This window comes from Sparus aurata, chromosome 2 (assembly GCF_900880675.1).
Source record: "Sparus aurata chromosome 2, fSpaAur1.1, whole genome shotgun sequence".
NCBI lineage: Eukaryota > Metazoa > Chordata > Actinopteri > Spariformes > Sparidae > Sparus > Sparus aurata.
The window spans coordinates 27,130,229-27,145,618 of NC_044188.1; the positions used below are offsets into that span (position 1 = coordinate 27,130,229).

The 15,390-nt window shown below is 44.4% G+C and overlaps 1 protein-coding gene across 1 annotated transcript in view; it reads right to left on the minus strand.

Moving 5' to 3' along the window:
- Positions 1-15,390, minus strand: part of dpf1 (double PHD fingers 1) — a 45,149-nt gene that overhangs the window by 14,880 nt on the left and 14,879 nt on the right. The window contains 4 exon segments of the mRNA XM_030391688.1: positions 12,609-12,740; positions 12,865-12,943; positions 14,063-14,152; positions 15,105-15,232. Of these exon segments, the coding sequence (XP_030247548.1) occupies positions 12,609-12,740; positions 12,865-12,943; positions 14,063-14,152; positions 15,105-15,232 (429 nt within the window).

The following is a 15,390-nucleotide window of genomic DNA, read 5'->3' on the forward strand; positions in this document are numbered from 1 at the left end:
ATCCCCGGTGGGATAAACTAGACAGGCACACATGTGGATAGCCACGCACACATTCAGAGTACAATTTGTGTGTGTGTGTGTGTGTGTGTGTGTGCGTGCTACTCATACGTGCGTCTCTGTTTGCCTTTGTATCCGTGCCTGTGTGCACGTGTGTGCATGCTCGGAGGCCCCAGAGAGTGAATCAGCAGGTCCTGACGCATGTGAGTGAGCCGGGGCTGCCCGCTGGCCTGCCTGCATGGAGGAAAAAACTCCATCAATGATTAAACGCCCGCGGCCATGTTTCAGAAGCCGCCTGCAACCACAGACACGCCATCGCCGGCAAAGGGAGGGACGGAGGGAGGGAGGGATGGGGACAGTGATGGAGAACGACAATAAAGAGGTGGGAGCTAATGAGCAGAAATAAAAGAGATATAAGCCAGGTTGGAAAAAGTGAGAGTGAAGAGAAAAGAAAAGACGGTGTCTCTTTTTTCTTTTTTGTCTCCCTCCGAAACCTGCTCATTACTTTTACCTCTCCTCCTGTGCCTCCTTTCGCTCCCGTCCCCAAATTCGTGCCCGCTTCAGCCACCCTCCTCCTCTCCTTCTCTTTCCTTACCTCCATATCTCCCTCCTTTACCTGACCCTCCTCTCCTCTCCCTCTCTTCCCTCCGTCCCCCCTCCCTCTCTCCTCTTCCAATTACCAGGAGGAGTATGAGCAGAACCGCACACTTCACAGCTTTCAAGTGTTGGAGAGAGATCCTCCTGGGAATTATCCAGCAAGAGATGAATCCTCAAATGCTCCTCATCCCCCCCCCCCCCCACCTCCCGACACCTACCTTCCCCATCCTTCCTCCCTCCCTGCTTATAATTTCTTTCCCCCCCGTCTCATTTTCTCTCCTTTCCTCCTCCGCGCTGCTCCTTCGTTACCTTGCGTTGTTATTTCGCTCTCTGAACCGCCTCTTGCCCTGTTCCTTTTCCCAATTGAAGTCTTGAAGTCTCTTCTCACTTTTTTTTTTTTTTTTTTTGGCAAAATAATTGGATATTTTCACATTTCTCACTTTATTTTATATTTTATTTATTTATTTGTGTGCATTATTTATTCATTCAGGGATTACGTAAAGCACTTCTTAAAAGAAAACATGACTAAAATGCAGAGTTTTGCTGGTCAAAATGAGATTTCAGATGACTAAATCATGAAATAATGAACCAATGTTACTGTTCAAGTCTTTGCATTGTCGCATCATTTTTATGCTTTCATTCCACAGAGGCTTTGCGAGATGTGTACCACACACACAAAAAAGAAATCACACGTTGTTTTTCCAGGCAATCCATTTTTCACATTATTCATTAGGTATGTTTCATTTAGCGTGAATTGAATTAGGAGAAAGGTCTCAACTCACATGGGAACATTTAATCTATTGTTTTTGTCTGAAAAAAATTAAAATCACAATTTTTGGGATATATGTGGTTTTCACTGGACAGAGATGGTCACTTTGTTTGATTTGAACAATAGTATTGAGTGCAAAGCTGCGGTGGGGTTTTTTAAAAGATGAAAGACATCTGGAACGAAGTGAAATTATCCCTACCCTTGGACAGAATGATTTAATTTGAAGATTCGGTTTATTTGAACACGATTTGACTAATGGCGACCTGGTAAGAGGAACATTTCTTACAGTCTGCAAAGAAGAACACAGAGCAAAACAAAGTGCTACATTTTGACAGAGTGCAAAGAAATGAAGTCGTGACCTGATGTCTGTATCCCATCCCGGCGCTGTCCTTTCATTTTCTTTCTTCACTACCTCCCCTTCTATACCATCCTTCTGTACCTTCTCTTTCCCTTCAGTCTCCCTCGTAGACTTTGGCTTGGAATCAATACCACAGCCCGACCCTGGCTGGTCGATAATCTCATCCTCTGGCCGGCCGCAGTGGAAGCCTCATCAACTTAGTGCTTCCATCTGAAGGGAATTACCTCTGCCTCCACACACACGCAAACAAATCGGCATACCTGTTGACTCTTCCCACTTTCTCTGCCGTAAGAATTTTTCGACTGTATCAGTTTTTCCACACGCGTTTTTTCTCCTTGCTCCTTGATTCAATAGCAAATTAAACATTTGCATGATATTGCCTTGAGCTTATAGATATAAAAGGCTCCTTTAATTTTACACTCTGTTTCGTAGATACTGATATAGGTGTTTTCAGCCAGTCACAAGAAGCCCAAGTTGCTGTGGCCACAAAAATTGATGAATCGCTGAGAATTAACAAGCGACGGTTGGGTTTAAATGTTTTCACTTTCAGAGTGTTTTCACAATTACCGAGTATACAAAAAAATCTACATAACTGTCATAAGGAACATAATATAACAGTAAAGAACAGCTAAAAGCTATTGCGCCGCCTCTTCAGCCTCATCCAAAGGGGAAGCAGCAGCACCAGGATTATGTTTTTGTTGTCCTCACTATTGCAGTGTTTGCATACTGTAGCATTTGCCAGTGATACTATGCAATAATAATATCAAGCACTATTTGTTTCATACTAAGGTTTCGGACCTAGCAAGTAAGTCATTTTTAGCATACTAAAACAGCAGGTGTCGGACGCAGCCGAGCTTTGGCCAATGCTAGTGAAAATGCTAAGATAATGTCAATCAAGGCCATCTCCAGCAACAGATGGGGGATTGCAATGTAGTTTTCCATGTATCAATTTAGGTTTGGCCGTTCCTGAAGGGATTTAACTCTTCATTAACGAGCGCAGTCACTGCTGCAGCCGTGCTGACATCAGCTGTGGGTGCTGCACGCGTATTTTCCACTACCAATATTGTAGTTTTTCATATTGTACTGTGTTGCCCTGAGTCACTATGACTTGTTTCAACTCGTTCTTTCTCTTCCTTTCTTTACTCTAAGGATGCGCTGTGAGGTAACGAAATGTTGGCACCATTTGATTTATTGTGTGTCACCGATGTTATTCGGTCAGAACCCTTAAAAGTACATCAGAGGGTAGACAAGACAACTCTAACTGTCTAACTTAGAAGAAGGTGATACCCAAAAAACTACCAGGTAGTATCCACAACTTCTGACAACAGAAAACTAAAGGTGAGCGAGTCAAGTCGAGCTGAGCCGATCTGAGCGGAGCAACAATATGAAGTTAAAACAGGGCAAAACACTTCAATAAAGCAGGTTTAGACGGGGGGTGGGGCGGTGGAGGCACAAATGTGGAGGAAGAAGAGAATAAGGAGGAGGCAGGAAAAGATTTCAGGAACAAATGTGGTAAAAAAGAGAGCAGAAGGAGGAGAGGGATGAGGAAGCACAAAGGCGGTAGAAAAGGAAAGGAGGCGAAAAAAAGTGGCTCCCGTTGTATCGGAGCAGCGGTGTGTGAAAACACACACTCTGCACTCCTGTCGCCTCGCTGCTTAATGAGGAGAGCCTCTCAGGAGTAAGCGCACGCACACACGCACACACACACACACACACACAGATAAAAACACCCACAACCACACACATACAGTAGATGGCGCACACACACACACACACACACACATACACTTATACACTCAAAGATTTACAACCAAGCCTTTGCATAATAACTTTTGCTGTCCAGTTTCAGTCCCATCCCCCACTTGCTCTTTTTAATGTGATGAATGAGTCCCTGTAACCCTCGTCCAGCCACACACACACACACACACACACACACAAACGCACCATGCACACACATGATTACAGTCACCCAAAAATTTACATATTTTAACAAGAAACCAGAGGATAAACAAACAGATGCATAAAAGAGCACATATGTGTACGTCCACACACACACACACACAAACGCTCAAGGAGACATCTTCAGGTTTTTTTATGCAGACAAGGAGACAGAGATGCAGTCAGATGGAAAGCGACAGTCACAGATGAAAAGTCACTGGCTTCCTTTCTCTCTCTCTCTCTCTCTCTACACCTTCCTCCTCTCACTCTTTCTCCCATCCTCTTCCTCTTTGCACTTTCATGCGTTCTCATTATTGCCGCTGCTCTCTGTGCCGCTGATTCGATCTCTTCTCCGCGCTTCATTGTGCTTCATTTTTTCGCTTCCCTTTCCTTATTTGGTCCCTCGATCTATTTTTTTCCCCCCTCTTCCCTCTGCTTTAGTCTCAAAGAGGAAATTGGAACTCTTTCCTGCAATCCATCTGTTGTCACACTAATGCCTGCGCCAATGCCATGCTCTGTTCTTCCTCTGTTTTTCCCCCATTTCTGCTCCTTTTCCATCCCTGCAACCCCCCAACCTTCCCCACCCCACACCCTTACACACACACACGCAAGTGCTACTTTCACTCATGTCCAGTCAGCAGGTTGCGTAACTCCCAGTGCATTGTTGGTCTGGATGCATGCATTTGTGTGTGTGTGTGTGCAATGTGAGCTTGTGTGCAGAGATGACATTGCAAAGTTAAGAGGACAGAGGCAGTTTTGGTGCATAATAAAACTTGATCTATGGATGCTTTGTAATCACACTGACCCGCAGAAACAGAGACACACATACACACACACACAAGCACACACACACACACACACACACAGAGTCCGTCAGGCTCTGCAGTCTGCAGATATGTGCACATTTGGCAAATAGACACACATGCCAATAAATCACACATGCGCACAAAGACACACTGTAACTGTCCCATAAATCATGCATGTGAAGAAAACCCACATAGACACACACACGCGCGCGCGCACACTGCCTCTGTACTTATACTTTGTGCACATGTGCTCACATTTGCACACACTTAAAAAGAGCCACTTAGCCAGCTACGGGCTTGTGTCCCTGTCAATGAAGAGTTAAAATGCAAATTATTAATCCTATTTTGTTCCAGAGAGAGACACGGCTGGGAATGTGCCTGTGAAATCCTGTTTGAATTGCACCCAACCTCACATGGTCCACTCTCATGTGTGTCGGCCGCGTACCGTCATGTGGAAATGTCAAAAAATGACCAGTCGGACCAGAGCGCCGACATGAAACAGAGAATTTTGGAAGGAAAGACTCAAATCTGCCTCCTATCTTTTGTGGTATTTTTGCACTGAAATGGGGAGTTAGAGTTTCTGTAGGTGGTGCAGTTTTCTTTGTGTGTTCAGTCGTGTTGGCTATCGCTGCTCGTGCAAACTACCAATTAGCATTTTAGTCGAAGCGAACCAGAATTGTAAAAGAGGAGGAGAGGATTTATCATTAGGACGGCGGCGCAATCTGACCGAGTTGAGATTAGAATGTGGAAAAGTTCTCATGCGTTTAATCTCTATCGCATTATGTCTATTCACATATGCCCATTATTATCATTATGGTAGAAATAATTCATGAATACGGCACGTGAGAATCTGTTGCATTGCTGATTCGCATTTCCTCCTCTCCTCGCTGTGTTTTCCAGTTACATTCAGCCACAGACAACAAGCAGACACATAGAGATGGATCGTGGGTGAGGGTGGATTTGGGATGGTGGTGGTGGATGCGGTGGTGGTGGTGGTGGTGGGGAGGGTTGTGGTGGTGTGGAGGCTTATCCAAACATAGCCAAGACAACTGAGGAACCACAAAACAACCAGCCAGCAAGCCACAGCGCAGCATGTTAAGACAGAATACCAAATGAAGCAGACTCCGATATTACCCTGCCTTCACCACTCCAACTGTCTGGGGGAATCTATATGATGAATCATGAAGAGATTTTTTTCTTCTTCTTTTTTTTGTATAACTCTCTGCTTCTCGCTCTGCTTCTGTCTTTGTCTTTACTCTCCCTCCTCTCGTTCTTTATGTTAGTCTTAATGAACTCCTCTGTGCCCCCTCCGCTCCTGCTCTCCACTTCTACGCTTTAACTTCTTCCATTCTTCTCTCTCTCTCTCTCTCTGTCTCTCTCTGTCTCTCTCTCTCTGTCTGTCTCCTCTCTTCCTCCCTCCCTTTCCCATCGTCTGTCTCTCTGTCTTACTCCCTCTCTCTCTTTTCAATGTACATAACAGTGTACTCTTTAGGAGGGAGCCATGGCGGTATCTATGGCAACCGGATTGCTAGGCAACAGCCGATTCTCCCTTCCTTTCCTGCGCGGTGCAGCAGCGGCGGCAATCAACCAATTGGAAGCTGAGGAGGAACACCGGTGTACGTGAAAAGTTCAGAAGACATCCAGAGAGCAGTGCATTCTCCTCTCTTTCCACATTGTGCCGTCTTAACATGGAGAAATCCTACATACATGAACACAAACTCAATTTGTCTTTGTTCTGGAAGACATGGTTTAAAAAAAATAAAATAAAATAAATTGTTACAATGCGTCTGGATGTGACACATAAAGCCATTTTTCCTGATGTGGCTGCGCACATGGACACACAGAGGGATTTAGGCAGTTTAGGCACACATGTGCTCATTAGCATACTATTACACCCCTGCACACACTGCTGGAGCCCATTGGAAGGCAGTTTAAAAGATGACTCATTTCACACGGGAGTTTGGGGCAATGGTTAGGGTTCATCATTAAACTTCAAGAGCACTGGAAAAAAAATTAAAAGTTGACTTAAACCAAATTATGATGTATTCAGAATTGGGTTTGGCTTCGTTGAGAGGGTTTGTCGGACGGACTGAACATCCTGCGAGAGCCAGTGACCCGACCGACAAAGACAAACCCCAGTAGAGAAACTCATCTGTATCTGCCCAGTCATGATGCTATAAATGGCAGCGTGACAGCCAACGCAACAAACACAGGGGCTGAAATGTTTGCACACTTCAGATCATCTTTGCTGCTATTCGGAAGAGAGAGACAGATAGACGACGGCAGAGAGAATTACCAGAGAGTCTGCTGTGCACATATGGAGCAACAATAGACACGGGGTGGGGAGTGGCCATTTTGGGTTTCTCGCCGTTGTTTTATATTGATGTTGGTTGATCAAAATTCGTCCTTCACTCCTCTGTCTGCAGACAGCGGGAGGAGGACAGGGAGGCCATTTTGAGACACAAGGCAAAAAAAAAAAAAAAAAAAAAACTGGTGAGGGAAAAAAAAAAAAAAAAACAACAACCAACAATGGTGAGTGGGAACAGAGGGAAGCTGACCTTCAAAGGGCTCAATTACATGTCACACACATACACACTCAAAGTTGGGCATGATTGCCCATAGAGCACATTCACATGGCTCGGTGGCACACAGACGCACAAAACAGACACACACCGAGAGAAATGCACACGCACACACTCAGAGCGTCCCTGCTGCTCCACACCGTAGGACCGTCTGTCCGTCCAGATAAAGTGGCCTCTGAATCTCAGCTCTGATTTGAGAGGGGGGATTTAATGACAACTATCCTCCCCCCTCCTCCTCCCTCCCTCTCCACCTCCCTTCCCTTCCCCTCCCTTCCCCTCTGCCTCTCCCTCTGTCTTTCTCTTATTTCTCTCATTCATTCACAGTCGCCGTTCCTCTCAGTTTGTGTCCTTCTAGCAATCTATTTATCTTATTCCTGCTATTTCACTATTTCGCTCTCTCCCTCTCATTTACCTCCTTCTCTCCCTCTCACTCTCCGTGCCCACAAAACCAATTTTCAGGTGGACACTGCAGGGCCGACCTCTAAAGTAAACATCCCCCCTTATTCATCTACTTCTCCTTAGCCTCCTCCTCCTCCTCCTCCTCCACTCCTTCTTCTTCTTCTTCATCCCCGACCACTACAACCATCACATCAATGCCAATAGAGCCCCCTCCCCTACCCATATGCAACTCTCCCTCCCTCCTTCCCTCCATCGTTCCTTCACTACCTCCAACCTTCTGTTTGGAAGAAAGAAGTAGAAGAAGTGTAAAAAAAAAAAAAAAAGCACATAGTGTGTGGTGCAGTCATGAATTTTAATGCCACTGCTCATTTTGAGTAAACAGTATATCAGCTGAGATCCAGGCATATGAGGAGGTTTTAGTGGCGGTGGTTGATTCTGGTGGTGATGATCTGGGGGAGCGTAGACACGAAACAAATAAATAAATTAAAGGGAAACCCAAAGCTGGATGATGGATGAAGCATAACAAGAGAGAAGTGAATGGGGAATGGTCGGCAGAGAGGGATGGGAGAGGAGGGTTAAGTGAGGATGCAGAGCAAAAGGAGAAGAGGAAAGTGGTGAGAGATGGACGGAGTGAAAGAGAGGGAAGGAAAATCTCATCTCCCGGTGGAATAATCTCTCGTTTATCACACTGATGGGAAAACAGGGAGAGAGGATGGAGCTGGATAAGGCTCGGAAAAGACAGTTTCATAGTTTGGGTGATAAGTTTCAGCTCACACTTGTGTTGTCCGTGTAGCATACATACCATGGCGTCTAGACAGCTTTTTGTATAGTGTGAATTATGCATGCAGGGTCGCTCTCATTCGCGGGAGCAGCATTAATATTATTACATATGTGGCAATATACCGAAGGGTGGAGGGTGGCGGGTGGAGGGTCTCCTTCATGATGCTCACCAAATTGGGCAAAGCTATAATGGCGCACACACACACACACACACACACACACACACACACACACACACACACACACACAAACACACACACACAAGTGCATGCACACTCACACGTATGAACACACTCAGAGAGCCTTGCAAATGCATGTGCACTTGTGCATGTGGACACACACACACACCCAAAAGGCTAAGCTTCCTTTTTCATTTCAGCAGAGAAGATTGCATTTTCTGAGTCTGTGCACTGTGTGTGTGTGTGTGTGTGTGTGTGTGTGTGTGTGTGTGTGTGTGCATGTGTGCGTTTGTATGCGTGTGTGTGTGTGTGTGTGTTGTGTGTGTGTGTGTGTGTGAGTTAGTGTGTGTGTGTGTGTGATTACTGACTGTTTGGGAGGGAGGGATGGATGGGGGATATTAAACGATTCAAATGCTGTCTCTCTTGCTCTCCTCCACTGGAGAGACCTAAGACTGCAACATGGCCACACACACACACACACACACACACACACACACACACATACTGGTCCAGTCTGTTCTGTCAGACAGGCCAATTTAAAAACACACACTGCCAATTAACTGAGAGGCAGCATAGTTTCAGTGTGGACATTGTTGCAGTGCAGCATACACAGATAATGTGGATATGTGTGTTTTTGTGTGTTTGTCTGCGTTCTATTCTGAGCAAATTGCTTGTTTTAAAACCGAGAGGAACAAAGACAGTGGATAAATCGTCCGTGCTTCTTTTTTCACATGTCTACAGCTATTTTCTTTTGTTGTTTTTGAGTGTGAACAACTGTACCCATTTTGCTGACGATTAGTGACCAAAACACAATCCCCCGCAGGATAAATGCATACTATTGTCCTTAAAAGAAGTGTTCAGGAACAAACAAAACACAAAGACAGAAGGTAACACCGAACCATAACCACACACTGATAAAAAAGTAGCACCGGGGAAGAAAAGAAATGAGTGAACAAAGACGGTGAGTAGTTTGCTTAGTGAGGATGCGACAGCCAACAGGTGGGGATGTTTGATATTTGATTCAAGACCTGTACATAGAAAACTGAATATTTGCTTCAATGGGTGTTCACTAGCATTTGTTGCTCTCATATGGTTCCCCTGGATACATTTAGCCGAACAGTTGCAGCCTTGCGCTGCGTACAACCTACAGTGCTGTTATGCATACTGTACGCTACAATTCAATTCTTTTTACAGCACAAGTGATCTTTGGACAATCACACTCTGCTGTTTAAATGCCCGTACAAACCTGGATCCCTCTAGGCTGTGCACCAGGCCCCTTTACAGCTTCAGGAAGTCTGCCAAAACGCAATAACTCTCATACGTACTGTGCTTTCTGCAGGTTGTCTTATTAAATATAAGCCAGAAGTCCCACAGGGAATGATGTGGTGTGAGGTAAAACCCATACTGATATTCAGTGTGAGTAAGTGTCCCTGAGCCAGATGTACGTGAGACATACTTCATGATGGGCATCATAACTTGTCAAACACAGCTATAAGTAATAACATTTAAAGTGGCCACATTCGTAAACGTGTTCCATGTTGTGCCAAGACACGGTTTATATACAACACCTTATGGAGCATCCAAATGGAGTGAATAGAGGCATCATGAACAGAGGAAAAAAAACTTATTGAATACTGATCGTCTATAAAATGGTAACTTTGAAGATTGTACTCTTCCTTCATAAGGCGATGGCACTCTTCATGCACCTCATGGGGCAAACCTCTTCGCTATAAATTGTTGATATTGGATGATTCTGCAAAATTATGTATTACAATTAAAGCTTCTGTAAGTGATATATTCTTACTGAAATAAATGTAAATTTTATTGGGTTATGCAGCATTTGTGTGCATTTTAGAGGTCTGCAAAGTGAAAAAGCCCATAGTCCAAGCTAAAGGGAGTGGGACTTTCTCCCACAGAAAACCCTGCTCCTGCACTGCCTGAAACACCTGGTTTGTAGTCAAGCGTTTACTTTCATAACTTATGTGCGTTACAATGTAACAGCCGTTACATAAATATATATATCTAAAATATGTACACTCCAGTCAGTCAGCAGACTTACTGCTGTAGCAGCGTTATTTTAGATCACACTACCTACATTGGCTACATCCTGCCTGTTAAAGAATGCGTATCTGCAACTCTCACCAAGGATTGAACCGAGGTGAGATGCCTCACTCTGTAGCTAAAGCAGAGGGTTCAAGACACAGTGTGAAACCTATTGTACTCTGACCCCCAAATAATGTCTGGCAATTACTGCTCTTCATCCATTCAGTGACATAGAGACGAGTGAGGGGATTAGTAACTACAAAACATACAGGAAGTTAGCTAAAGTGTTGACGACAATGCATATGTTTTTCTAAACTCTCAAATAAACTATTGGTAAGTGTGCTAAGGGTTAAAACAGGGAAATAGTTAGGGAAAGACTGTGGTTACAGTTAATTAAAAAGGGCAAATAAAAACTGCACCAACATGCAACACTTCAACCTCCACACTTTTATTTTCTGCCTTGCTTCATATAGGACACACTAAAACATTTGCTAATTAGCACTAAACATAAAGTAGAGCTGAGGCAGATGGAAATCACATTAGTTTTATAGGTATTTGGTGATAAACTAAAGCACTGTACAAACTGCAATTTTGATTTGATGATGGTGCTAGAGGAAAACTCAAAGTGACTGCAATTGAACCTGAGTCAAAGGTGAATGCTTATACCAAATTTCATGCCAATCCATTCAAATTTTTGTTGAAATATTTCCGTCTGGACCAAAACGGTGAACTGACCAACCTACCAGCATCACCTTTCACAGAACCATGCACCTTGCATGGCTAAAAATACCAGTGTTTTGTTTGCACAGAAACATCTATGCTCCTGCTTCCCCTCATCTACATACATACCTAGATTGTCTGGCAAGAAATGCTGGAGGCATTAGCAAGCAATGCCATGGGTCTTCATTACTAGCTCTTGATATGCTGGACCAGCACATTAATGGATACTCATTAAGCTGTTGATGGCTGCAGCCATACTGCGTGCTGTAAATTGAAAGGTACATACAGCAGAAGTAGAAAAATAAATGTAGAGTGCGCTGGAAAATTTCCCAGAGTGTATGACTGGTGTTTGTTCACTGACAGCTATTTGGAGCTGATGAGTGTTGATTAAAGAGCTGATGTATCTGTGCCACAGCTGTTGAAACTGTCTGAAGTGCTACATTAACTCAGAGAGGTGATGATGGATAGATTTATTTATGGATTTCTTTATCTATTTCATTTTATTCAAATATTTCTATATATATATATTTCTTTTCTATATGATTCCCTGTGCTTGTTGGTGCCTACAGGTCTGTCTGACCTTTAATACATGAGGTCTGACTGTGTCTTTAGCCCTGGGCTACAGCAGCCCACACAATGGAAGGCTAAATGCTACGTTGTAGAAAAAGGTAAAATTACCCTTGGGCTAAGTTAGCCTTGGGGCAACCATATAAATGTGGTGGTGTCATATGTAACCTTCAATAGACTTAGAGTCACATATTCTGATATGACTGAGTAAAAACAAAAAAGTATAGCCAGTTTTAGGCCTAATTTAGACCAACACAGGCACTGCATCAATTAGTCGCCAGGTTGTTTGGCGGTGGGGGGGGGGGGCCGTTTGTGTGAAGTAATGTTGTAAACTTTAACAACGTTAAACTTGTAAAAGTTATTAATGATGCCATTACCTGAAAACACTTTTTTTTAGACTTTTTGGGTCCCCACAGCCAACATCTGACCCTCATTTAACCCTGGCCAAGAGTTGGTTCATGAAGCCAATTGGGATGATTATGATGGCCCACTTTAATTGACCACAGTCTCAGTCCAACCCTGCTTCACTGCATCAGTCTGAAAGGGGAATCAGTGAGAGCTGGAGAAATCAGCTAAACCCATTTCTCCATAGGGAGAAATCTTATCCTTCACCCACACAAGTGCACACTTTGGATTTGGCTCAGTCAGCACTGTTACTGTCCATAATGCTGCAGGAGGAAGTCCAGGACAATCAATAGTTCTTGATAATGTTCTGATTTTTAAGGATTGTTGAAATGACCCCAAAACTGCAAAACTTAAACTATAGTTTTGACTATTGTTCTGTACCCAAGGACCCAGGAAGAAGTAAATAATGGATGACGATGGACAGCTGGATCGCTACAGGTACGTTTAACATTCAGACAGCAGACTCACGCTTGTGGTTGTTCTTGCGCTGGAAGGGTAGTGTGTGTCGCTCAGAGTCTTCTTCCCCCTCCTCATCTGCCAGGTGTGTGTGAGTGTAGTGGTAACTCAGCCCTGGGCGGTTCTTATAGCGCTTTCCACAGACTGTAACACACAGACACACACACACAACACACACACACAGTGTAGAAAATTGGTAAGTTGGTGTAAGTTGAGACTCAAGGTCTAAGGACAAAAAGAAATAAAGACATAAAGTTGCATTGCTCACTGTCACAGACGTAAGGCTTGTCTCTGTCTTCAATGGCAGGCGGCTCTTGTCTCTTCCTCATGCCGCCGACACCATAGGCCTACCGAGACCACAAACGCACACACACACACACACACACACACACACACACACTTGTGAGAAATCATGTACATATTGTATGCTAGACACAAAAAGTTTAAACTTCCCCACACAATAAAAAGAGCGTAACAGCAAAATCCTCACTCACTACACACACACACACACACATGCACACACGTTTGCATTCTAATCATCTGCTCTCAGTGTAAAGCTCCACTTCCAGCAGGAGGGGGCTGATGACACCTAGCAGGGGAGCAACAGCTCCAATTAGCAACCCTGGTGTCTGTGTGTGAGCATGTGTATGTGTGTGTGTGCCGACTTTCAGAATACATTGTTAACACTTGATTATCTTCCCATAGGATGCCCAAAAAGAGGGGAGGAAAAAAACCTGTCTGATCTAATCAAAGTAGTAAAAAAAAAAAAAAAAGGTATGATTGAAATCTCTGGATCCATTTGCATTTATTCCCCATGATAGTTGTTGGTTTGTCAGATGGCATTTCACTATAGATTCAGAAAAACACAAAATAATTCCTGATGTATAAATCTAACTCACTTTTTGGAACACAAAACATTGTCACCTATCCTATCCTCAGACCAGGGATTAGGAAAACAAGACATTTATTTAAATGCAAAATTAATCAATTTTAATTAACACAGGACTCTTACACTGCACTAGCCTCTTTCACACTGCCGTTTGCATGCGGGGATCCTGCGCCAATTCTCCGCACCCTCCTCTGTGTGAAAGTTTCAGATGCGGAGAGGGGGGAAATTTCGCTCCGGCGCTGATCCGCCTCTGGAGGACTGATATGGGCTGCACACATGTAGCATATTCCCTCTAAGTCTTGTATATCAGAATAATTCATGGCGTCCCTCATTTTATAATGTATGTGATCATCTTGCGATGGGATCACACCAGCCGCGACACCCCTCAACACGTTCACGTTCCAACAGTCCGTCAACACGTTCGGTTTGACTGCAGTTTGCAGACTTTGTCTTCCCTCGCTTCACTCTTCTACACTGACAGCCTAACAGCTCCTTTCATGGCTTGTTAGTTCAGTATAAACTAACCCAGGAAAAAAAACCAAATGAGATGAATTATGAAATGCCAGCGATGTCTTACCCGTGCTTTGGTACGGTTCTTGCGCTTCGGGACGTCTTCCTCCATCTCATCCACCTCCAGCTCATGAGGGAAATCCCCGACCAGCAGCTTCTATGGTTGGGATACACAGCGAGACAGATGGACTGTTAGACAGATTGGTTGGTTTCCTTTTTCACCTTGTTTACATCCTCTTTTGCATGGACCAGTTGGTAGTCAACTGTTTGCTTAATCCCGGTGCAGGAAGCAACATTAAGACAGGAACCATTACATCTAAATAGAGCCAAAAGTGTTACCATTTCATTGGAACAAGCAATTCAACTTCAACATACTGAAAACTGGACGTTGTGTGTAACATTGGTGGACTGCCTCTATAAGACAAGAGGCCATTAGCATTTGTTGTCAATAGCGGAAAGCAAAACTAATAAGGGAAGCGTAAAGTGTGCACATGGAGCCATGAAGGGGCAGAGTGTTGAAGTGACGCCTGCCTGGGTGAGCCTCCAGCTGTGCCTGTGTCAGGGGAAGCCCTGGATTAGAGGCCCTAAACTTACGAGCTCTCAAAGGGCCACTGTGAGGGCCATCCACTCAACTGCAGATTGATTAGCTGTCCATCTGAATTCAAGAGCTGCTGCCCCTAGCTGGTGAAATACTACAGGCAGATGGGCATTAACTTTTCGCTCAGAAGTTGCCGAGTGAAACTTGCTGCACAGAGGATCGACTTCCCTCAAATGTCCTTCAAATAGTTATTAACAAGGTTGATCTGTAAAACACGTGAGTGGAATTCCTGTTAAACGACCACGACTGGCTGCGGTGCAATCACACACAATCACAAGCACGCACACACTCGGTGCCAGGAGGGAGTTGTCAGAGCCGCGGGAGCCCGTGTCACTGCCAAAACACACACTCCGAGAGAGACAAAGGCAGAGACAGACAAAGAAACACAAACACAGACGGTAATACAGCTAGATAAAAAAGAGATAGACAGCCTGACATAGGACGAAAACAACAAGAACAAGGCAGAGAACGGCGAGAGAGAAAATGAGAGAAGGAAGGAAGAGAGTCTCACCTGACACTCGCTCATTGGCTCTTCTTCCTTGGTTTCTACCTTCTTGTCCAGGGTTTCCCCCGCGAGCAGCGACTCCAACACAGGACCGTCTGGGATGCCCCCCTCCTTCTTTAGAGAGGCTTCGTAGTCTGGAGAATGAGACAATTACAATCAGAAAACAACAGAGATCTCACAGTCATGCTGACATGCTCAGTTGAGCTGACAGTGCCCCGAGGAAACAAAATTTGGCTGGTTCGTGACGGCACAGGCACTTCATCTTCTGCGGTGTACACGCGCTGAAGTGATC